The sequence below is a fragment of the Ostrinia nubilalis genome, chromosome 21 (genome assembly GCF_963855985.1).
Source record: "Ostrinia nubilalis chromosome 21, ilOstNubi1.1, whole genome shotgun sequence".
Classification (NCBI taxonomy): Eukaryota; Metazoa; Arthropoda; class Insecta; order Lepidoptera; family Crambidae; genus Ostrinia; species Ostrinia nubilalis.
In genome coordinates this window covers 2258845-2284833 of record NC_087108.1, presented here as the reverse complement: position 1 = coordinate 2284833, position 25989 = coordinate 2258845, and the positions used below count along the sequence as shown (strand labels likewise).

Sequence of the window (25989 nt, the reverse complement as noted above, 5' to 3'; positions counted from 1 at the left end):
TGGTCTTTTTGATGCTGGTGACTTTTAGGAACCGTGTTATCATCATTAAGGTTAGCTGGTGACATAGGAACTAAAAGGCAGTTCCAAGGTCAGTTAATGAAGGTTCTTCATTCCTCATGATAGCGTGATTTGACGAGGATTCCATTCAGCAATCCATATAGGTACGTAACTGGTTGCAAAGGGCTGCCTTTTAAAAATACTGATCTCATTTGTCTCTTGTTTAGCGAATGAGATGCGAAGAACATTATCCAGCCAGGATTATAATAAATGGAACAGTTGCTCGAGCAACGATTCCATCCTCATCTCATCAAGCTAAAATTTAGTGGTGATAGGTTTGATCTGGGAACAAAACTGCACAATCTGATGTCCTGGCGACTGATCATCATTGAGGTAAGCAGTGGTAACCCAACAACCCTCCGTTCCACATACAATGGTCATACCAGACAAGGGTCCTCCAAGGCGCACTCAGAAGTAGCTGATGCAGCACGCCGCACGCGCTTCCCGCCTGGTGCAGCGTACCACGTGGTGTTGTCCGTGATACACCCCAGGCCTGACCAGCTCGAGGTGCAGTTCAACGCTAAGGATGCTGTTGAAGGTAGGATAATAATCTTCCAGATGCTAGACCTTGGTGTTTTTGAAGCTGGTGACTTAGGAACTGTCTTATCATCATTAAGGTTAGCTGGTGACTGTCAGTTAATAAAGGTTTTTCATTCCTTATGACAGTGTGATTTGACAAGGAGTCCCTTCAGGGCTCCAAATAGGTATGTAACTGGTTATAAAGGGCTGACTTAAAAATACTGATCTCCCTCGTCTCTTGGTTGGCGAATCAGATCCGAAGAACAGTCCAGCCAGGATTTAGTAAATGGAACAGTTGCTCAAGCAATGATTCCATCCTCGTCTCATGAAGCTAAATTATGATAGGTGTAATTTCGGCACAAAACTGCACAATCTGATGTCCTGGCGATCATTGAGGTAAGTAGTGGTAACCCAACAAACCTCCGTTCCACATACAATGGGTATACCAGACCAGGGTCCTCCAAGGCGCGCGCTCAGAAGTAGCTGATGCAGCACGCCGCACGCGCTTCCCGCCTGGTGCAGCGTACCACGTGGTGTTGTCCGTGATACACCCCAGGCCTGACCAGCTCGAGGTCCAGTTCAATGCCAAGGATGCTGTCGAAGGTGACTTTTGCCATTCGAAATGACACTACTGCCAAACTCTTTAGGGCCAAAATAATAGACTACTAAGATCGCTCATTGTGGAGTCTAACGCCAAAAGACGCAGTTTTTGAAGCTAGTTTAGTAACTGTCTGATCATAACCAGCTAGAGGTCCAGTTCAACGCCAAGGATGCTGAGTGTGTCGTTATTAAAGTTAGCTGGTAACTTATAGGATCTATTATAAGACAGTTCTATCTTCTAGTTTTCCCAGATACTAAACCTAGGTCTTTTTGAAGCTGGTGACTTAAGAACCGTCTTATCATCATTAAGGTTAGCTGGTGACTTAGCAACTAAAAGACAGTTCCAAGGTCAGTTAACGAAGGTTCTTCATTCCTCATGATAGCGTGATTTGACGAGGATTCCATTCAGCAATCCATATAGGTATGTAACTGGTTATAAAGGACAGACTTTTTGAAATACTGTTCTTACTCGTCTCTTGGCTGGATGCTGAAGAATTGCATCCAGGACGCTAATAGTTGGAGCATTTGCTCAAGCAATAATTCAATCCTCATCTCATCAAGCTATAATGTAACGGTGATAGGTGTAATTTGGGCACAAAACTGCATAGCCTGATGTCCTGGCGACTGATCATCATTGAGGTAAGCAGTGGTAACCCAACAACCCTCTCGTTCCACATACAATGGGTATACCAGACCAAGATCCTCCAAGGCGCGCGCTCAGAAGTAGCTGATGCAGCACGCCGCACGCGCTTCCCGCCTGGTGCAGCGTACCACGTGGTGTTGTCCGTGATACACCCCAGGCCTGACCAGCTCGAGGTGCAGTTCAACGCCAAGGATGCTGTGGAAGGTGACTTTTGCTATTCTAAATGACACTCTACTGTCAAACTCTTTAAGGCTAAAATAATAGACTACTAAGATCGCTCACCGTGGAGTCTAACGCCAACAGACGCAGTTTTTGAAGCTAGTTTAGTAACTGTCTGATCATAACCAGCTAGAGGTCCAGTTCAACGCCAAGGATGCTGTGTGTGTCGTTATTAAAGTTAGCTGGTAACTTATAGGATCTATTATAAGACAGTTCCATCTTTCAATTTTCCCAGATGCTAAACCTTGGTCTTTTTGAAGCTGGTGACTTAGGAACTGTCTTATCATCATTAAGGTTAGCTGGTGACTTAGGAACTAAAAGAGATTTTCAAGGTCAGTTAATGAAGGTTCTTCATTCCTCATGATAGCGTGATTTGACGAAGATTCCATTCATCAATCACAGCAAATCATCAGTTGTCCGTGGTACACCCCAAACTTAACCAGTTCGAGGTGCAGATCAACGCCAAGGATGCTGTAGAAAGTAGACCGATAAATGTTTCATCGTCATCATCATTTCAGCCATTAGACGTCCACTGAACATAGGCCTCCCCCAATGATTTCTTTTCCCATAATGGCCGACTGGTAGCGGCCTGCATCAAGCGACTTGATGCAGGCCGCTACCAGTCGGCTATTATGGGAAGATGAGGTCGTCGGTCCACCTCGTGTGGACGTCCTACGCTAGACTTTTCGGTACGTGGCCCTCCACTCCAGAACCTTGCTGCCCCATCGGCCGTCAGTTCTACGATAATGTTTCAACTTTCCAGAAATACTAGACCTTCACTTTTCTGAAGCTGGTGACTTTTATGAACTGCGATTAAGGTCTGCAAATTTTCATTGGAATTCTCAGATCTAGCCGAATCGCGATAAAAGTTATTCTTCCTCAACAATTAAGATTTTTTTATGCAGAACACGACTGGTAACGTACCAAGCCAAGCACCGCAATCGCACCTGATGTCACGTGACATGCAGTCTAGATATTAATTATTTTATTCTTCTAATACTAAAAACTTTTTCCTTTAATTTTCAGATTACATCGGCTCCTTCGTGGACGAGCTCAGCGAGCTTCACAACTTCACCCTAAAGTCGCAGTGGCTGTATCTGCTAGACTTCGACTTCAAAGCCAAAGAGGTACTTTACTTATGTCTTTATACAGAAGCAATTTCTTTGGATGTGTCATCATACACATAGCTCATAGAGCTGATGGCCGCTGGGGCAGAAAAGTTCTCCAGTGGCGACCATAGGCTGGAAGACGTAGTGTGGGTAGGCCCCTACTAGGTGGACCGACGATCTGGTGAAAGTGTCGTGGTCGCGGGAAGTACCTGTATGCAGCAGTGTTGGCACTAATCAATTAATTTTTTTATCAATTAATTAATTTGATTAATTTTAATCATGATTAAATTAATCCTGATTAAAATACCTAACCTAAGTCTGTCGCCATAACAACAATGTTAACAGCATTGTTGTGTTCCGGCAGTTAGAGGTAAGATAGCCAGTTCCTCCGTGGTTGAGGATTCCGGGTGAAGCTCGCTTCCACCTTCGGCCTGATCGTCACTTACCATCAGGTGAGATACAGGCCAAGAGCTTCCTCGTTGTGGATAAAAAAAAAAAAAAATAAAAAAAATAATCATGATTAAAAAAGTAATCATAATCATGATTAATTTGTTAATCAATAATCATTAATTTGATTAACTTGATTAACTTCTTAAATGTTCTATCGAAAACAATGTTAAAACATTGAATTCTAATATTAGATGTTTGGTTTTAGGCTACAATTCTATGACAGGTCATACCTAGATAAATATAAGGTAACCTAGACTGCCCCCCGCCCCCTGCCCTCGCTGAAACTTCCGGTGCAGTCTTCCGACCTCCCGTAGGAGGATATCAGTCCACTTCCCCTACCGTTCCAGCACTTACTTGCAACCCCACACTCCCACCACCTGCCACCCACCCCTAGTCTCCCCTGAAACTTCTGGTACGAACTCTCCTGCACCTCCCCAACACGCAAAACCTCCTAGTTTAGCAACCCCACCTTTCTGTTGAATTGCCCACGCTTGCCCCTACCTTGGGAGGGGGGGGGGGGACTTCTCCCCTATCACGCTGACGCTATTAACGCGAATCTGGCTGACGAGCCAGCCCGCTTAACTTCTTTCCTGACCCAATTTTGCTGGAGGATACCAGAAGAATAGAAGGAATTGTGAGAAACAAAACTAGTGCGATAAGTGTTTTGAGTAGTGAAAATTGACGCAGTTTTTTGGGAAAACGACAGTACAACCAGGCCTGTTCATCTTCGCGAGTTTGCATCGAAAACAAAACACGCGCGACGACCCCTCCTGAGGTACCTAATCGACAGGACAATCACGAGCGAGTATTGACGGACGCACGTGTATTCTTCACCCACTTGCATTGTAAAGACAATAAACTATATGTAAAAACGGTGGTGTAATTAATGCTGTGCAGTATACAGTGTGAGTCACGTTAAAGTGTACATATGAAAATAGATGAAACTATTTTTATCGACAAAAAATAGGTCAAAAAATTTTTGAGATTTTTTTTAATTTTTTTATAGAATTTTTTTTCTTCTAATTACTTATTGTAAAGAAAACGTAATAACTTTTAAACTAAGCGGTATATCCTGATAAAATAAAAACAGTAATAATGCTAAATAACAGGCGATACAAAAAAAAATACATAAAATGTACAAAAAATGCCAACAAATAATAAAAAATGACACTTTTTGAAAAAAATCAGCTTTTAAATTCGTGTTTTTTTGGTTATTTGATAAATTTCTCCAAAAATTGCCCCTATAACCGGTAGTTTTTATTACTTTTTATTATTCTCCATCGTATTACCTTCGTAAAACCAAAAGTCGCATGTCTCTATCCCTATCACAACGTTTGCAATGATCGTTTGAACTAAGCCTCTCCGAGCGCGCCATTCAAAGCTTCGTTAACAACGAAACTGAAAATGGCTCTAGATTTGTAATTTTGATAAAGACAAGTTAGATTTCAAGTAAAAACAAAAGATTTCGAAGGAAAATAAGCATTTTAGTTAAAATTAAAATTGTCTCTACCTGTAGCGGAGAATAATGTTGTGGCAGGCCTTTGTTCAAACGATCATAGCAAATGTTGTGATAGGGATAGAGACATGCGATTTTTGGTTTTACAAAGATAATACGATAGAGAATAATAAAAAGTAATAAAAACCACCTGTTATAGGGGCATTTTTTGGAGAAATTTATCAAATAACCAAAAAAACACGAATTTAAAAGCAGATTTTTTTCAAAAAGTGTAATTTTTTATTATTTGTTGGCATTTTTTGTGTATTTTATGTATTTTTTTAGTATTGCCTGTTATTTAGCATAATTACTGTTTTTATTTTATCAGGATATACCGCTTAGTTTAAAAGTTATTACGTTTTCTTTACAATAAGTAATTGGAAGAAAAAAAAGTTCTATAAAAAATTAAAAAAAAAACTCAAAAATTTTTTGACCTCTTTTTTGTCGATAAAAATAGGTCTAGTTTCATCTATTTTCATATGTACACTTTAACGTGACTCACACTGTATTTTAACTGCCTGAATAATAATAGAAACACAAGATATAATTCATGCTAATCATGTATTTACTCCGCCATTTTCCGCAGTTTGGCACCTCACGTCACACATCATTTTACCGAAGTCAGCCCTATGCCTTCGGCGCAGTACCGAATATTGACGTTTGTCAACAAAATGGTGCTCGACTATTGAGACAAGCTAAATTACACCATATTGTTAACGACATTAGGCATACATTTTTTTAAATACCTTTGCGAAGAAAATTTTCTGTACGTAGTACTTGTTATTATTCTGTGGTACAACTCCAGATCCCCCCTTTGCTAGACATTTTATAAGTCGCGGGTACCTTTTCATACACCCCCAACCCTTTTGTTATGAAAATAGTAGATAGTTAATCAAATAATCAAATTAACGATTAATGATTATGATTAATTAATCTTAATCAAATCTTTTTATTAATGATTAAAATCATAATCAAAAAAAATTGTTTATGATTTTAATCATTAATCAGATTAACTTTTTGCCAACACTGGTATGCAGGCAGATCCGGACCGGTCGTTATGAAAATCCTCGGGAAAGACTTTTGTCCAGCAGTGGACGTAATTTGGCCGAAACGAACGTCCACTGCTGAACATAGACCGGGCTCTCTTTGGATTTGGTTCTTACAATTATGTATCTATTCAATTAATATTATCAATAATAAGTCTTACTCTCCTAGCTTATGGCCACCGCGATACAGTAACAGTGGTAAGAGTGTCTGCGAATATCTTTCTATTGATATTATCGTTATTTTCAGATAAAAGACAACAGCGAATGGGGCCGCCATTTTGCGGTTCGTAAAGAGCGTCTTCATCTCCTCCTTACGAGCTTGGAGGAGCGCGCGGCGACACACGTATCGCCCCTGCCGACCCTGAACCTGGTGCTCTACGCCGCGCCCTGCAAGACTTCACCACTGCTCATACACGACGAGGGAGGTAAGAGATAGCCTTATGCTAAAGCTCTTAAAATTAGTCGCTCAAAGTACAATCTTAAGCCATGGATCACTCCTGGTTTAATTAGATGCCAGAAACATAGAGACCGTCTTCACCTTAAAGCCAAGCAAAATCCAGAAAATCCAGTAATTGTCACATCGTACAAAAGATATCGCAACTTTCTGAACACTATCCTTCAAAAAACTAAACATTCTTACGAAAATGAAACTCTACTAGCTCACAAAAATAACCCAAAAAAACTCTGGCACACAATAAAGGATATATGCCATTTGTAGGAGATTGGGATAGGAACGGGATGGGATACCTTCGATTGAGCAGACTCCACAGGACGGTCCAAGCTTGGTTCTTCTTTCACTTTCACAAACACTTGAATTTTATTGAGATGAGTTTAGCGCGCGATTTGTGTTTATTTGAATTGGTTTATTTTGGATACTTATTTAGTATTAACGCCCAGATAGGTAGGCGAAGCGGCGCGTTGCGATGCGAGAGCGAGACTGAAGGTGGGAGGGAGAGGATAGGAAAAGGACTGTCAGAATGAGTGATAGAATAGTGTGACATGAGTTTGAATTGCATGAGGTTTTAATGCTGGCGCGTACAACTCCCCCGGCCTAGAGGTCTTCCTCTAGATTGAGTAGCGTTTGTAAAAAAAACAAAGTTAAAAACGCAAAAAAGCATGCGTTAGAGAGAACTAAACGAGTTAAATTTGAGTTAAATAAGCGTTAAAGTTGAGTTAAATTAAAGTTAAAGTTGAGTTAAATTGAAGTTAAAGAAAAATTAAAGTTAAAAGCATTATTTGAGTTACTGTAAAGGAAGAGGACAAACTCTAACTACAGGCCGAACATAAATACCGGTTGCAGTGCGAATCTTTAAGGTGCGAATGATTTTGTCCTTTCCGGGATATACTTCCACAACCACACCCAATGGCCAACAAAGAGGATGCGCATTGTCATCTTTTATAACAACAACAGAGCCCACATCTATCGGTTTGGTCACCGTATTCCACTTTTCACGGCGTTGTAGAGAAGTTAAATACTCCTGACTCCAGCGACGCCAAAAGCTTTGCACTAATTTATTGACTAACTGATAACGCGTTAACCGATTGTCAGAAATATCAGAGACATCCTCTACTGGTAAGAATTTCAGTGGAGTTATATTGAGAAAGTGATTGGGAGTGAGAGCGGATATATCAGATGGGTCAGAGCTAAGAACACACAATGGTCTACTATTCAATAAGCCTTCTATTTGTACAAGTACAGTGTTGAACTCTTCGTATGTTAACACTTGAAGACCAATAACTTTATAAAGATGCGTTTTTACATAACGAACATTTATCTCCGTGATGCCGTTAAAGTGCGGACCATATGGTGGACTATGAAGAAACTTAATGCGTTGTTCAGCCAAATGTGAACTTAAATAATTTTTGTGAGAGTCAGATTCCAAAAGAGCGTAAATTTCGTCAAGCTTGCGTTTAGCGCCAATGAAGTTAGTACCTCCGTCGCTATATATCATGGAAACGGGGCCTCTTCTACAAATGAATCGACGAAAAGCGGCGAGAAATAGATCAGAGCTTAAGTCTGAAACTAACTCTATGTGTAGAGCCTTAGTTGTAAGACAGCAAAATAAACAAATATAAGCCTTCTGGCTTTTAACACCTCTGCGGCGAATGTGAGTAATAAAGAAGGGACCTGCATAATCGACCGATGTATAAACAAAGGCTTTAACTTCTGAAACGCGAAATGATGGCAAGTCGCCCATAAGAGGGTTTGTAGATTTAGGGTTTAAACGAAAACAGATATTGCATTGATGCACTCTTTGACGTACTAAGTTACGTGCGGAAAGTATCCAAAATTTCTGTCTAAGCAGACTGAGTAGAAGTGAAGGACCAGTATGTAAATTACATACATGAAAGTAATCAACTAAAAGTTGAGTGAAGCGATGTTTAGGCGATAGAATGATTGGATGCTTTTGTCCATAGTTGAGTTGAGAGTGAGTGAGTCGACCTCCGACACGAAGTATATTATCAGAGTCAATGAAAGGGTTAAGTTTGAGAAGCGATTTGTTAAAGGGTTTATTATTTTTAATTGCGTGCATATCTTGAGTAAAAAATAGTGCCTGTATATGGCGTACTAAATAGAGTTCAGCGAGTTCTAAATCAGAGGATGTAACCACTCCGTTTGAACGTAGTATTTTAGCGAAGCGTAACACGTACACAGTAGCGCGTAATAATTTTGGGTACGTGGAAATGCGATCAATTAATCGATCGAAAGGGTGAGAGTTCGATTGAGAGCTTGTCTCTGAAACAAGAGCGATAGTTTTCTCTTCCAGTCGAACACTGTTAGATGAAACTTGAAATGGCTCGATAGGCCATTGCGAGATTGGCTGAGCTGTCCATTGAGGAGAGTGAAACCAATTTAATTGATTTAATAATGCTTTAGGAGTTACAGGTCGCGATATTACATCTGCAGGATTTTCATTTCCATTAACATGATACCAAATTTTTGCGTTGAGTTTCGAATTAATTTCAGTAATTCTATTCGCAACAAATGTGTGAAATTTGTACGCGGGAGAATGTATCCACGTGAGAGTGACAGTCGAGTCTGAAAATGCGTAAATTGAGTTAACAGGATAACGATTCTCTATACTATCGCGAACCGATAATAAAAGATTTGTTAAGAGCAGCGCTGCGCACAGTTCAAGCCGCGCAAGAGATATTTTCTTTAAAGGCGCGACGCGCGATTTGGATGCGATAAGAAAGACTTCACCGGGTGAATCTGCATCAGAGCTCACGCGCACATAAACTACAGCTCCGTAGCATACTTCGCTGGCGTCCGCGAAGCCCATGATAGTGACGTGACAACCCGCGGTGATTCCTATATGACGAGATATTTTTAATTGCGATAAATAGTTAATCTCACTATCAAACCGATTCCATTTATTTTTTATTGAGTCTGGAACTGGCTGATCCCATTCAAGTTCGCGCTGCCAGCATTCTTGAATTAAAAGTTTGAGAAACGCTGTCACAGGGCCTAGCAAACCCAAAGGGTCGAATAATCTAGCGGTTGCGGAGAGAATCGTGCGTTTTGTGCATTGGTCAGAGTTAGTAGAGTTAATTTTGTAAAGAAAAACGTCATCATTTGGAAGCCACTGCATGCCTATGATTTTTGTCGTAATTTCTGAGTCAGTGTCAAAATCGACGAGCTGTGGATTTTTATGCGAATCGGGAATCTTATTTAAAAGCTCAGGGTTGTTCGAGATCCACTTAACCATTTTAAACCCCCCGGCCATGAACATCTTAACCATTTGGTGGTAAGATTGTTCAGCTTTTTCTAACCCGTCCATCGATGAGACATAATCGTCCATATACATACAGGATTGAGCTTCAGACGCGGCGATAGGATAATTCGCGCGCTCGTCCTCAGCGAGTTGGCGAACGACACGCATAGCGAGGTAAGGCGAGCTAGAAACGCCAAAAGAAACCCTATTGTATTGATAAGTATCAATCGGTGATTCAGGATCAAATCGAAATAATATGCGTTGAAAGGGGTGGTGATTTTGATCAAGCTTCACACAGAAATACATCTTTTCAATATCAGCAGATAAAGCGACTGAGAAAATGCGTAAGTTAATTAAAAGATCAAAAATATTACTTTGTAAGTTTGGGCCAGTGTAAAGAACATCATTTAACGACTTTCCAGAGGTTGTTTTACAACTTGCATCTAAAACGACTCGAGTTTTTGAAGTGAGTTTATCTGGTCGGTATACTGCATGATGAGGTATATAATAATTTGGAGTATTTTCCTCTGAATTCGATGCGTTTTCGACTTTTGACAGAAAACCGCGATCGATACAGTCTTGAATATTTTCATTATAGTTAGTGCGTAAGCCCGGAGTTGAGTCTAACTTTTTTTCTAAGTTATAGAAGCGACGCCTAGCAGTAAAATAAGAATCGCCGAGTTCTGATGGGTCGAGTTTAAATGGCAAAGAAACGGTATACGTCCCAGAGTCGTCGCGAGAATGAGTTGATTGGAAAATGTTTTCACATATATCATCGTCAGGGCTGATGTGTCTCTTAGTAGGTACACTTTCAAGCTCCCAAAAGCGTTGCGTGAGTGATTTTAATGAGTGCGAGTCTACATTGCAAAAGAATGCTTTATTATCATTGCGTGAATGAGCTGAGTAACACTGAGCGCGTCCCATAGCGAGATATCCGAGCGTGGTTTCGATAGCGATGACAGAGGATTGCGGTGAAGTTATTTTATTACTACCTAAAAGAAGCGGGAATATCTCATTGCCTAACAAACAATCGATTTCAGCAGGGATATCGAAGCTGTCATCAGCCATAGGAAGACCTTGTAAATGCGATAACTGGGTTATGTCAACCTTTACATTAGGTAAATAATCGGTTATTGTATCAATGACGCGTGCGTTAATAGTGTATTTACACCTGGGATCAAAGCGTGAGGCAATTGTGAAAGATACATATCCTAGCGACACACTTTCAGACTGACCTATGCCCTTAATAGTGGTAGGTAGCGGATTGACTTTTAAGTTCAGTCGCGCACAACATTTATTTGTGATAAAGTTGCTCATCGAACCTGTGTCTAGAAACACGCGTAATTTTTGACACGTCTTATTATTGTCATAAGTATACACTGACGCGGTGGGTAATAAGACCGTGGTACTAGATTCATCAGCGATCGACGGCGTGACTGCAGAGAGAGATACATTGTTGGTTGGCATCGATTGCAACGGCGGCGTGACCGGACCGGGCGCGGACATGGACGCGTCGGTCGGCGAAAGCGTCGCGCTGCAAGTCAGCTGTTGTGACGTCATAGGTCTATTCACGTTAAAGTTATCTATATGAATAAGAGTGTGATGTTTACGTTGGCAAACTGAGCAACGATTTTGAGATCTGCAATCTTTGATGTTATGAAAGCCTAAACAATTGAGACAAAAGTTACATTTAGTAACTAAAGAGTGGCGAGTTGGCGCATTTTTCGAGAGAAAATAACTGCATTTGAACAGGGCATGTTCAGGTTCCGTCTTACAAAGTTGACAATTCTTGCGTACAGCGGATGGAGTGTATGAGCCTTGCGAATTCGGTTGAGATTGGAAGTAATGTTGATTGGGTTTTACTCCAGAAGCTGTATTAGAAACAAACGACTGTGTCGGTTTCGAGTTTTTAGACTGCGATGCGAAATTCGTTTTATTATTAACGTACAGCTTATTCTGCGTAAAAGATGAGCGTAAAGAATGGATCTTATTCTGTTCTTTTATAAAAGTCTTGAGATCATTAAACTTAGGCATTTTTACGTGCTTAATGGATTGTTCAAATAAATTTAGAGTGTCTTTGTCTAATTTACTGAGAGCAATATGAGTCAAAATGAAATCGGAAAGGTCATCAATCTGTAAACGTCGTAAGGCAGCTTCAGCTGAGCAATACTGTTCCAAAAATTCATCTAAAGATTGCGATTTGAAGTTTATTAATTGTTCCAAATACATAGAGGCTTGTACTCTTATGTCTTGGTATTTTTCTAATAGGTTGTTCCAAATTATGTAATAGTTCTCACCAGTCGGTGGAATACCCGAGCAAATTGTAAGTGCTTTTCCGGAAAGTTTTCCTATAAGGTATTGAGCCTTTTCACCTGGAGACAAACCAGTGTTCTCATGAATAAGCGTTTTAAAATTTTGGTAGAAAACGGGCCACTTGGAAGGGGCTCCGTCGAAAGAGACTAGTTCTAAAGGCGGTAATTTTTTTACGAAATCCTGTTTGCGACGCTCTGTGTTGGCCTTTAGTTGTGCGATGGAGCTTTGCACCGAAAGGATGTTACAGTACAAATCGTCAAACGAGTTGAGTGCGGCAAATGTAGGTTTGAGTTCCTCATCATTTTTCATATAACACAAATTAAGTTCGTCAATAGTATCAAGAAAATCCGATCTTGTTTTTTCAATCGAATGCATGCGAGACATGAAAATTTGTTCAATCTGAGGGTCGGAGACCTTTAGGCTGAGGTCGTATAGTTCCTGAACCCTCTGAAAAAGCGCTTCTTTTTTAGCTTCAAGCAAATTAATTTTGCGTTTTACTCCCTCCATTGTATTGTAGGTGAGCAAACACACGCACGAGAGCTAGCGTTAAAAAATGAGTTGAGTTGTGCGTATTTATTTATAATCCAGTAGGAAAATAAAATGCGTAGCGTATGTAAGCGAATTTGAAATTGAATTGAAATAAAATTTTAAAAGATTGAATTTAAAAAATACACGTGTTTACAAACAACGAGTTGACGTTTGAGCGAATAGTAATTTCTAGAATGTGTCAAATGTCAAACGAATCGAACTTTCCAGAAAGAATGTGTCAAACGAGCGAATTTTCTAGAATTTTCTAGAGAGTTGTCAAAATGACGGATGCGTGAAAATGTGTAGTTGTGATTTTATGTAAGTGTAAAGGATAGGAAATGAACCATGCGGCTCGGTAGGACCAGAAAGGAGTTGTAGGAGATTGGGATAGGAACGGGATGGGATACCTTCGATTGAGCAGACTCCACAGGACGGTCCAAGCTTGGTTCTTCTTTCACTTTCACAAACACTTGAATTTTATTGAGATGAGTTTAGCGCGCGATTTGTGTTTATTTGAATTGGTTTATTTTGGATACTTATTTAGTATTAACGCCCAGATAGGTAGGCGAAGCGGCGCGTTGCGATGCGAGAGCGAGACTGAAGGTGGGAGGGAGAGGATAGGAAAAGGACTGTCAGAATGAGTGATAGAATAGTGTGACATGAGTTTGAATTGCATGAGGTTTTAATGCTGGCGCGTACACCATTTAAATAAACGCAAAACGGAATCTACTGATCTCATCAAAAATAAAAACGACCCGTGCTCATCCGTGAACCAGTGTAACAGTTACTTTGCCAATGTTGGAAAAGACTTAGCTGATAAATCTCTCAAAGACATGTCCGCTACACAGACATCTCTAGCTGCTGCAGTGTCACCTCAGCAATCGATATCAAAATCATTTTTCTTTAATCCTACAGACGAAAGTGAAGTTGACAGCCTTATTGGTGACTTAAAACTCGATAGCTCTCCAGGTATTGACAAATGCTCTACATTAATAATTAAACTTGCAAGAAGATCTCTAGTCATTCCTTTAACACACATTTTTAACCTAAGCTTCGCCTCTGGAGTTTTTCCTGAGGACTGGAAACTGGCCATCGTAACTCCAATACATAAAAATGTAGATAAAACCTGCCCCACCAACTACCGACCAATTTCATTACTTACAATATTCTCAAAACTGTTAGAAAAGCTAGTAAATAAAAGAATTGTTTCGTTTCTGGAGAGTAATAATCTTATACCGGAAAACCAATTTGGATTCAGACGCGGAAGATCTACCGAAGACGCTGTGATGGTTTTATCAAACTTAGTTTCAGATGCACTAGATAGGAACAAAGCCTGTCTGGGCGTATTCCTAGATCTCGCCAAAGCTTTCGACACAGTATCGACCCCAATCCTTCTTCGAAAGCTATACCACGTAGGCATTAGAGGACTGGCGTATGACTGGTTTGCCAGTTACCTATGTAATCGAAGACAGTGCGTTCGTGTCGGTTCAGTGGTTAGCGATCAGACCCAAGTTGAATACGGCGTACCTCAAGGCAGCATACTTGGCCCTACACTATTCATTTTGTATATGCGTGACATCCCCACACTACATCTCGAAGGAGCGGAAACGCTACTCTACGCTGACGACACGGTGTTGCTTTTTCAAGGAATTTCCTGGAAAACCACATATGAAAATGCTGAACGTGGCTTAGCAGCTGTCACGAACTGGCTTAAAAATAATTTGCTAACACTTAACGCCAAGAAAACGAAATACATAGCATTTCATATGACAGCTCGTACACAACCACCTTCCTCAAGCATACTCAAACTGCACATGCACACTCTAAATACTTCTGCAAGTTGCTCCTGTAGCGAAATTGAGAGGGTTGGTAGTATTAAATACCTAGGAGTAACCGTGGACCAAAACCTGTCCTATAAGGAACACATTTCCCAACTTTCCAACCGTACCCTTAAAATCATACACGTTATGAAAAATTTAAGATACTCGGCCCCGAGGGAAACTCTGCTGCTAGTGTACAAAACCCTTTGCCAATCCCTGATTATGTATTGCATTCGAGTGTGGGGAGGAGCTGCTAAGTACATAATGATTGAGCTTGAAAGAGCCCAAAGGGCAGTTCTTAAAGTGATGCTCAGGAAGCCTTTCAAATATAACACAAACCAGCTTTATTCGGAAGCAGGAGTCTTGAGAGTTCGTCAGCTGTTCATATTAAGGGCTGCTACTGGCATGCACACTATCACCCTCAGGTCTCCTGATTACGAAAAACTGTGTAAGCAACGTGTCTTTAAGATCCCGGTCCCAACAGTAGGTACGCACTAAATTTGCCAAACGTCACCCTACTTTTTTGCTACCATTCATATACAACAAAACTTGCCGTAAATTAAAAATTAAAACCCTTACTACTAGACATGCGAAACCAGAAATAGAATCTTGGCTTAATAGTCTTGACTATCCGGATACAGAATGCCTCCTCCCATAACAAATTTATAAGGAAACCTCTACCACGCACACTACATCATGCACACAAACACTTCACACTCACATCACACTTCACACACATCACACTTCACACACACATCACACATACATCACTCACATATTAACTCTGTTTTCTTTTATATATTTTGATTAATTTTTAAACATAGTTTTCTACAATAGTTTATTAAGATGACTATTATACTTATAGAGACTAAGTAGTAACATTAAAATATTGTAAGTAATTTCATTTACCTGATTAATAACACTCTGAAACTGTTAGTAATAGTCTGATCTGAATGTTCCCAGACCACTTGTAAAGATTATTTTGTGTAACAAGTTTTAAAGGTTACCGCGACACAAGCTTCGCTTAGTGCGGTATCCGCTAGATATAAGGACTTTATGTATTTGGTTTTACTGGCAATAAACGTTTTATTATTATTATTATTACATACGGTTCAAATTTGAATTCTCTCAGCTGAGTATCAAGAGCGTTTTCACTTGGTCGTGACGCGCCGCTTCTAGAGGAGGTCAGACAATGGACAAGGAACTTTGCGTCTTGAGGCGTACGGTTTACAATCCATTGAAGCAACAAGAGCGCCTTCACTTGTTTCTGACGCTCCGCTGCTTATACACGACCGGTGTGACAATGGACAATGAACCCAGTATCTTGAGGCATACGGATCAAAATCCATTAAAACACTAAGCCGATCGCCAAGAGCGCCTTCACTTTTTCTTGACACGCCGCAGCTAAAGGAAAGGTCAGACAATGGACAATGAACCTAGTGTCTTGAGGCATACGATTCAAAATTCATTGAATACACAAAGCGCAGAAGAGCGCTTTCACTTGTTTCTGACGCGCAACAGCTCATACACGACCGGGGACACACACATTGGGCAATGAGCCTTGTGTCTTAAGGCATATGGTCCACAATTAAACATCGTCTCCACCTCCTCGGGAGTCGTGTCGGCCCTGCCGATTCTAAACCTAGTCCTCTACGCTGCGCCCTGCAAGACTTCACCACTGCTCATACACGACGAGGGATGTGAGAACGAGCTGTAGATCCTGGCTACACAGGAGTTGCAGCGGTGGGAATAGTCCCGTTAACCCGCATATGGTTCAATATCCATTGAATACACTCAGCCAAGTGCCAAGAGCACCTCAACTTGCTTCTAACCATCCCGAGGACATCTTGTGTCTTAGCTTACTGTGGGTTGACCATAGATATTATATTCAACATGAAATTAGTCTTTGACAAAATGTGAAATTTCCCAAATACCCGTTTGTGCGAAACAGTGTTGCCATAATTATAATAAAGTGTTCTACCCCTCTATACAGTCAGTGTCAAACAGTTCGTGATACCCAAAGTTGTCAAAAAGTTCTCAACACGTCTTTGTTACAATCATTGGAATAAGGTTTTGTTGTCCACTTTTTGGTCACTTTCGGTGTCATAAACTATTGGATGATGACTGTACCTAAAGTACGGCCAACTAGCAGCGATACAAAAGGTCGATACGACTGTCGAGTTGACAATCTATTCTGTCTCTTCCCATCTTGTGTATTTGTCGTAATGTCTCGTTCTCCCGCCAAATATGTCAAAGTTAGACGGGTTCGTCAACATTCGGACATCCATTTTAGTAACAAGTTGTTGCAATTCACGAGGGCAAATCTCTTACTTGTCGGTTCTTATTTTATTATTCCGATATATTTAAGTCTATGAAAAAGGGGTAGGCGAGTTGCCATACACCGGGCACATTGTGAGGCAGAAATGTTATTATTATTCTCGTCCTATTTAATTTAAATCTACATTATACAATAATTCAAATTAAAAAAAAATATTCAATAAAACATCAATTTTTATGGTGTTTAGATTAAGATAAAATGTATTTGCGCTTTTCGTAGCGCCACCCCCGCGCGGAACTAAGTTCCAATTTTCGTTAATAGATGGCGTTGACCGTAATTGACTCGCGCTAACATTTGATTTTTTTTGGACTTTATAGGGTGATTTGCATAACTGGTTTAATAAAGTTTTTATCAGCCTACGGAAGTTGTGTTATTTAATCGTGTGATGTGAAGTGTGTGAACATTTGGACCTTAACGAGCCGGATATAAGGATTGGATTGCAGTGCACTATTGGATCGCAGTGATTTTTACGGATTGTGGTTAGTGTGCGTAGCAAGGAAAACTGTAAGTAGAGTGACTCTGATAAATTAGGAAGAAAATTGAACTTAGTGCAAATTCCAGTGTTTTAGAACTTAGAAAAATTGTGAAATCTGTTGTATGGAAAAAAGACTTATGCCTGTTTTCACCATCAATCCCTAATTTTTAAGTGACTCCCATGGTAACACATAACAGGAATTTTGTTTTCATAGGGGTCACTTAAAAATTAGGGATTGATGGTGAAAATGGTCATTAGAATATTTTTTGGTGATTTTGTAGGGCAAAAACACTTAGAAAATTATAGTGACTTTTGTATGGGGAAAAGACTTAGTATAATTTTGCAAATTTTGAACTTGTAATTTGTGAAGTGCTATTAGTTCGGAACATTTTGTTGCTACATTTGGACTTAATTAATTAGAGACAGTTTAATTTTGATACGAAAAACAATAAGTGATTAAAATGGGTATTCAAGCACTATTACGGGGACAAGAGGAATTATCATCACAAATAAATAGACTTTTGAGCAATTATAAGAAATCGAAAAGTAGAGTCACCAAACCATACATAGACACAAGATTAGAGTTATTAGAGTCAAACTTCGTAATATTTAAAAGAAATCATTTGGAAATACTGGAATTAGCTACAACAGAGGAGAGGAAAGACTTGCAATATTTTAGAGAAGATTTTTATTACAACTGTGAGGATGATTATTTAGAACTGAAGACTCTTATGAAGGAACATTTAGAGGAATTGGCCCCCAAGTTAGACACGGTCACCAAAGGCAGTGAAAACATCACTGTGACCGCCCCAGCAAAATATGGTTTGAGAACTAAGTTGCCTGCCATAGAAATACCATCGTTCTCGGGAAATTACAATGAGTGGACTAGCTTTTATGATTTATTCAAATCATTAATTCACAATAACTCAGAGTTAAGCAACATCCAGAAGTACCACTATTTGAAGAGCAATCTCAAGGGCGAAGCCGAGTTATTGTTGAGGCAATTTCCCTTAACCGAGGCAAACTACACGAAGGCCTTAGAATTGCTGGAGGCTAGATACGATAATAAGAGACTTATAGTACATGCACACATCACACGATTTATTGGTCAGAAGAAACTTCCGTCAGAATCAGCCAAGGGTATACGCACATTATTAGACACCACAAATGAAACTTTGAACGCATTGAATAATGTGGGCGTATCGACTACAAACTGGGACCCTCTGATTACGCACATCATTGTCGGTAAATTCGACAGTGAAAGTCATCGACTATGGGAGCAGAGGTTGGGAGGATCACGTGATATTCCAACTACTAAGGAGCTGCTGGATTTCATGGAGATGCGATTTAGAACTCTTGAGTCATTAAACATCACCACTCCGAAGGAAACGACAGTGAATCGCACTCCACCGTTGAAATCGTTTAAGGCCAGCGCTGAACCAATATGTACACTCTGTAGTAAGGACCATTATATACACAGTTGCAAAGATTTCACCAAATTGAGTCCAGAAGAACGACGTGACGTTGCTATAGAAAAACAGCTGTGCTTCAACTGTCTTATTCCGAAGCACAGTGTCCGATTTTGTCGTCAAAACACTTCGTGTAAGATTTGCCAGCGACGTCATCACTCACTCTTGCACCTGAATACTACAGAGACACAACAAACACATGCTACCCAAGTTGATAACGAAGAAGATGAAGAGGTTGGAGATTATGACACATCCCAGTTGGCGGTATACAAGGCTGATATAACCGGAACACAGGTCTTGTTAGCTACGGCATTGGTACAGATTCGAGGCAAGGATGGCAGAAGACACTCCCTGAGAGCGCTGATCGACCAAGGTTCACAGGCGTCTTTTATCACAACATCAGCCGCTCAGAGATTAGGACTACACAGGGAACATCTATACAGCAGAGTTACAGGTGTTGATTCGAAGGTCAGTACAGTCTCTAAAGAAGTCGTGGGTTTCAATTTATACTCGTTACACGATGAAAACCCTGTTGTGGAAGTGAAAGCTCACGTACTGAAAACCCTGGCTTCTATTTTACCTAGAAAAGAGATAAATGTAACCTGCGCCTCTGAATTACACAAATTGCCGTTAGCAGACCCCACGTTTAGTCGACCAAGTGGGATAGACCTTCTCTTAGGAGCAGAGATTTACGCACAAATTTTGATGGATGGTGTCAAAAGATATAGCTCAATTATAGCACAGAACTCGCTTCTGGGTTGGCTCATTTCAGGCAAAGTTGAGGGACCCCACACTGAAATGAAGGAGATCGTTGTTATGCACAGCCAACTTCAGACAGATGACATTTTACAGCGGTTCTGGGAATCGGAGGAGCTACACACACAAACTCGTACACAGACAGCAAGTGAAACACAGTGTGAGAAGATATTTGAACAGACGCATTCTCGCACTGACTCTGGGCGTTACATTGTTGCTCTACCGTTCTCGACTGAAAAGAATGGAACACCGCTCGGAGAATCGAAGAGCCTTGCTGTCAAACGTTTGCTGCACATGGAACGTCGTTTCCAGCGCGATGAGGTATTCCAGCAACGTTATAAGGGGTTTATGGATGAGTACGAGGATCTACAGCATATGGAAAAGGTTCCTGTGGCAGACTTGAATAAGCCTGACGTTTGTTATCTCCCGCACCACGGAATCCTTCGAGAAGACAGCACAACCACAAAGCTGCGGGTCGTTTTTGACGGCTCTGTGGAAACAAGTTCAGGTACTTCACTGAACGAGAAGTTACTGATTGGTCCATCTCTTCAGCACGACATTCGTGACATCTTCTTACGCTGGCGTCAACACAAAGTCTGCTTGGTAGCCGACATCCAGCGTATGTATAGACAAATACTCGTGAGACCCGAAGACCAGGATTATCAGCGAATCGTCTGGAGAAAAAGCCCTGCAGACCCAATCAGTGAATATCGATTGTGTACGGTTACGTATGGCACGTCGTGTGCCCCGTATCTCGCGATCAAAGTGTTAAAGCAGTTGGCAAGTGATGAACGTTGTAAATATCCTAACGCCGCGAGTGTTTTAGAGTGCGATTTTTACATGGATGATCTGTTGTCGGGATGTGATACAGAAAATGACGCTATTAATTTGTGTAAAGAGTTAATTGATTTGTTACAAAGTGGAGGTTTTGTTTTACATAAATGGGGTACAAATTCAGTGGATGTGCTAAATAGCTTACCAAAGGACGGCAGCCAACCACAAGAGTCATTTGATATTGTGATGGAAAATTCAATAAAGGCTTTAGGTGTTAAATGGAATCCAAAAAAGGACAGTTTTGAATTAAAAATTAATTTTTCACAAGATTCACAGAAAAAATTGACTAAACGGATAGTACTTTCAGACATAGCTAAAATCTATGACCCTTTGGGCTGGTTGTCTCCGGTGGTTATTGTTGCTAAAATATTTTTACAGCGATTATGGCTCCTTGGTGTTGGCTGGGATGACGAACTTCCAGTCAATTTTCAAACAGAATGGTTGTTGTTTAGAGATGAAGTTAACCGCATGATAACTATTAATTTACCACGTTGGATTGGGATTACAAACACGAATTTAAAGGTTGAGATACACGGTTTTAGTGATGCCTCCAACGCAGCATATGCAGGAGTTGTTTTTCTTCGCATAATTGACAATTCCGGGATTGTAGTTAAATTAGTGGCAGCCAAAACCAAGGTAGCGCCAATAAAACAAGTCTCAATTCCTCGCCTAGAGTTGTGTGGCGCTGTATTGACAGCAAAATTAATGGACAGAGTTAAGACTTGTTTAAATGTGCCTGATTGTAATGTTTATGGTTGGAGCGACTCTACCATAGTTCTAGCGTGGTTACAGAAGCATCCTAATAGTTGGAAAACGTTTGTAGGTAATCGCGTCGCCGAGATTTTGAATGTTACCAGATCTAGTCAATGGCATCATGTAAACTCTAAAGACAACCCAGCAGATTGTGCTTCGCGAGGCATTCCTCCTGCACAACTGCCAGAACATGAACTATGGTGGAGTGGGCCGCATTGGTTACATTCTTCTAATGAAATTATTGTGAATAATGAATTGCATGAAACTGATTTAGAGTATAAAGTCGTTGCGCATGCAGTTAATGTTGATGAACTACCCGATGAATTGATTATACAAAATTATTCTAACTTAATGAGATTGAAAAGAGTGATTGCATATTGCTTACGGTTTGTAAAAAATTGTAAACTAAGAATTCAAGCTAAAATTAATTCTCAGAACGAACTATCCAAGGAATTTCCTCCATATCTAACCACTAATGAACTAAGATTTGCGATGAACTGTTGTATTAAAATGTCACAAAATTGCTATTTCTCTGATGAAATTAATGCTTTGAAAACTGGTCAAGGTATCTCCAAGAAAAGTCCTTTATACTTTTTACATCCATTTATTGATGAGAATCAACTTTTGAGAGTTGGTGGTAGATTAAAAAACGCGCCTATTCCACGTGACACTAAAAACCCATTGATCGTATCCGGAAAATCTCATTTAGCAAAATTGATAGTGAACCAAACGCATCAAAGGACTTTGCATGGAGGCCCCTTGCTTATGTTAAATGTTATTCGTGCTAACTATTGGATAACAAATGTTAAATCTTTAGTAAAGTTGCATGTTAGAAAATGTATTGCATGTGTGAGATACTCTCCCAAGTTTGCTACTCAATTGATGGGAAACTTGCCAGCAGCCAGGGTAACTATATCGAAGCCTTTTTCTAGTAGTGGTGTAGATTTTGCCGGTCCGTGTTATTTGAAATCTTCCAAGCTTCGAACCGCTGCCTCAATTAAGGCTTATATTGCCATATTTATTTGCACTGTCACAAAAGCTATACACTTAGAGCTCGTGTCTGAGCTATCAACAAATGCCTTTATCGCTGCCTTTAAAAGGTTCACAGCTCGCCGTGGTCATTGTGCTCATTTATATTCTGACTGTGGAACTAATTTCATTGGTGCCAATTTTGAGCTCGCTAGAATGCTAAATAAATATAAAGCGTCCCTACCTGTAGAATTAAGAGAGCTTCTAGCTTCTGACGGGACTGAATGGCATTTTATTCCCCCAGGATCGCCTCATTTTGGAGGCCTGTGGGAAGCCGGTGTGCGCTCCACTAAACATCATATTCACCGGGTTACAAAAGACACCAAACTTACCTTAGAAGAGTATAGTACTCTCTTAGCCCAGATAGAATGTTGTCTCAATTCTCGTCCCATTTCTGCTTTAAGCGATTCAGTAGATGATTTTACCGCACTGACCCCAGGTCATTTTCTAATGTTAGGTCCACCTTCAGTGGTTCCTCATGAAGATGTAATCGATATACCGATGAATAGACTTAATCGTTGGCAACATATAGAGCACATGTTACAGTCATTTTGGAAGCGTTGGACTCAGGAATACCTAGTCACTCTTCAAAATCGATACAAATGGTCTTCTCCGCAAAGGTCCCTTCAGATAAACGATTTAGTAATTGTCAAAAATGAGTGCCTTCCTCCCTCTAAGTGGTTGCTAGGTAGAGTAACAGAGATCCATCCCGGAAATGATGGTTTAGTACGTGTAGTGACAGTTAAATGCCGTGACACGATTCTGAAACGTCCTATTACTAAAATATGTATGCTCCCTATAGAATCCTAATGTTATTGAAAGGACTAAGTCGTCCTTGGCTGGCGGCAATGTTTAGATTAAGATAAAATGTATTTGCGCTTTTCGTAGCGCCACCCCCGCGCGGAACTAAGTTCCAATTTTCGTTAATAGATGGCGTTGACCGTAATTGACTCGCGCTAACATTTGATTTTTTTTGGACTTTATAGGGTGATTTGCATAACTGGTTTAATAAAGTTTTTATCAGCCTACGGAAGTTGTGTTATTTAATCGTGTGATGTGAAGTGTGTGAACATATGGTTTGCCAGATATTTTTTAAAACTGTATTGTAAAATATGTAATCTAACTATTAAAAAGTTATGCACCCCTGCTATTTCAAATGACCATGACATTGGGTTTGTTTACATTTGGTATCGCTTCTCGTTGGCCGTACTTTAGTTTCATTTTCTTCCACAGGCAACCCCATACAATCCCCGGTCCAAGCCTTTATGTCCCCTAAATGGGGGGGCGTGGTGTTGGCCAGCCCGCCGCCGGCCGCGTGCGCCGCCGCCGCCTGGGCGCCCGACGCGCGCCCGCTCATGGGCACCTTCGTCGCACAGCTGAGGACGCTTCTGGGGGTGCCTGACATGGTGAGTGCTATAGTCTGGTCTGTGAGCACGTAGAATTTTGTCCAATGACCCCAAGCTACCCATCCTTATCGCTCGCGCGTAATTATATTGCTGTCGCGACTGTGCGACGGCCGCAGTGAGTGTGCGAGCGCAACAGCAACATAATTACGCGCGAACAATAAGGATGAGTAGCTTGGGGTCATTGGACAAAATTCTACATGCTCACAGACCGGGCTTTAGTTTTTAGAAACTTACAGGCTGCTTGAAGGCTGAGGAAGAGCATGACATGCTGTTCTGGCTGGTGAGACTGTTATAGGAGCAGATGATGAAGTATACAAGTCTCTAATCCGCCTTCTGTCGATCGCCAAATGTCTGTCTAACCATGGGCACTGATATGGTAAGTTCTACTTCTTAGAGCATTACAGGTTGATTAGCAGTCCCTTGTGTGCTTTTCATTGAGCTATTGTCCGTGATTTGTGCATTCTTTTTCTACTCCAATCAACTCGGATCACCCCTAAAAGCGATCAGCCGTTGCAAGTCTGGCAGTAATACTGGAGATTCTCGCGCGCGCCCGCTCATGGGCACCTTCGTCGCGCAGCTGAGGACGCTTCTAGGAGTACCTGATATGGTGAGTCTTGGTACAGGACGGTTGGAAGGCTGTGGATGACCATGAGAAGCTACTCTGGCTGGTGAGGTGGCTATAGGAGCGGATGATCAGCTACCAAGTGTCTTAAAGTGTCAAAGATGCCTATTTTGAAATATTCAAGTGTTATGTGATAAGTAACACCTTCGTCGCGCAGTTGAGGAAGCTTCTGGGGGTAGCTGATATGGTGTGTTCAAACTTTAGGGTGTTACAGGCTAGGTTGTAGGTTATAAAGGCTGATGACAAGCTGGCGAGTGTCTTAATGTATCAAAGAAACTGAGACGTTTGCCCAGGCTGCTATACCTTCCGGCAATAATGCGGGAGATTGGAGAACTTGAGCCCGTTTATCTACCACACTCCTGCATTCCATGGTTTTCTGCTATGGTGTTTCATCTGCCTCCATGCAGCCTCTGCATGTCGGCTGTCAGTCACACCTATATCCCCATCAAGTTAGCAGTCCCCAGTCTATAGTCCATGTCCCCCAAATGGGTGGTGCTGTGGGGCCCGCCGCCGGCCGCGTGCGCCGCCGCCGCCTGGGCGCCCGACGCGCGTCCGCTCATGGGCACCTTCGTCGCGCAGCTGAGGACGCTGCTGGGGGTGCCTGACATGGTGAGTTCAAGTTCTTAGAAACTTACAGACTGTTTGAAGACCATGAGAAGCTGCTCTGGCTGGTGAGACCGCTATAGGAGTGGATGATGAGCTACCAAGTGTCTTAATCTGGGCGTGCCTGATATGGTGAGTCCAAACTTAGAAGGGTTTGGAAGCTGATAGGGAGGTGGCGAGTGTCTTAATGTGTCAAAGATGCCTATTTTGAAATAGTCAAGTGTGATGTGATAAGTGACACCGTCGTCGCGCAGCTGCGGTGCCTGATATGGTGAGTTCTAGTTCTTAGACTCTTATTTTATTTTATTTTATTTTATTTAGGATAACAAACAATTGTACAATTCAGATATGCAGTAAAGTTATACATCGACATTTAGTTATTGTACAACCCGCACCGCTATCCCCATCTTACAAACATGCTTTGCCTCTTTGCACCACTAGCTGATTTATGGAAATGAACAGAACAATCAGTGGAGCCCACGGCCACGGATACCTCTATTCATTCCCACAAATCATTTAAATTGGAATTTATTTCTATAGACTATTTGAAGATATCTTATAGACTATTTGAAGGTTATAGAAGACCATGAGAAGCTACTCTGGCTGGTGGGGTAGCTATAGGAGCGGATGATGAGCTACCAAGTGTCTTAATGTGTCAAAGATGCCTATTTTGAAATAGTCAAGTGTCATGTGATAGGTGACACCTTCGTCGCGCAGCTGAGGAAGCTTCTGGGAGTGCCTGATATGGTGAGTCTTGGTTAATAAGGGTTTATAGGATGGTTAGAGGGTTATGGAAGATCATGACAAGCTGTTCTGGCTGGTGAGACTGCTATAGGAGCGGATGATAAGCTACCAAGTGTGTTAAAGTGTCTAAGATGCCTATTTTGAAATAGTCAAGTGTCATGTGATAAGTGACACCTTCGTCTCGTAGCTGAGGAAGCTTCTGGGGGTGCCTGATATGGTGAGCTCGAATTCTTAGAATCTCACAGGCTGCTTGAAGGTTATGGAAGATCATGAGAACCTGTTCTGGCTGGTGAGGCAGCTATAGGAGTGGATGATGAGCTACCAAGTGTCTTAATGTGTCAAAGATGCATATGCCGTCTGGACATCAAAGGCAGACCCTCACTATTCTAGTTCTTGGAGAATTACAGGATTTACAGGTTAGTTTTAGCAGTCCCATAGTTTCTAA

General features: G+C 41.1%; 1 protein-coding gene across 1 annotated transcript in view; it reads left to right on the top strand.

Annotated features, from left to right (window-relative positions):
• LOC135082428 (GPI transamidase component PIG-S) overlaps window positions 1-25989 on the top strand; it is a 107282-nt gene that overhangs the window by 73078 nt on the left and 8215 nt on the right. Inside the window, exons 6-9 of the mRNA XM_063977223.1 lie at window positions 3065-3165; window positions 6386-6563; window positions 23403-23575; window positions 24669-24806. Coding sequence (XP_063833293.1) covers window positions 3065-3165; window positions 6386-6563; window positions 23403-23575; window positions 24669-24806 — 590 coding nt within the window. The remainder of the gene's footprint in view (window positions 1-3064; window positions 3166-6385; window positions 6564-23402; window positions 23576-24668; window positions 24807-25989) is intronic.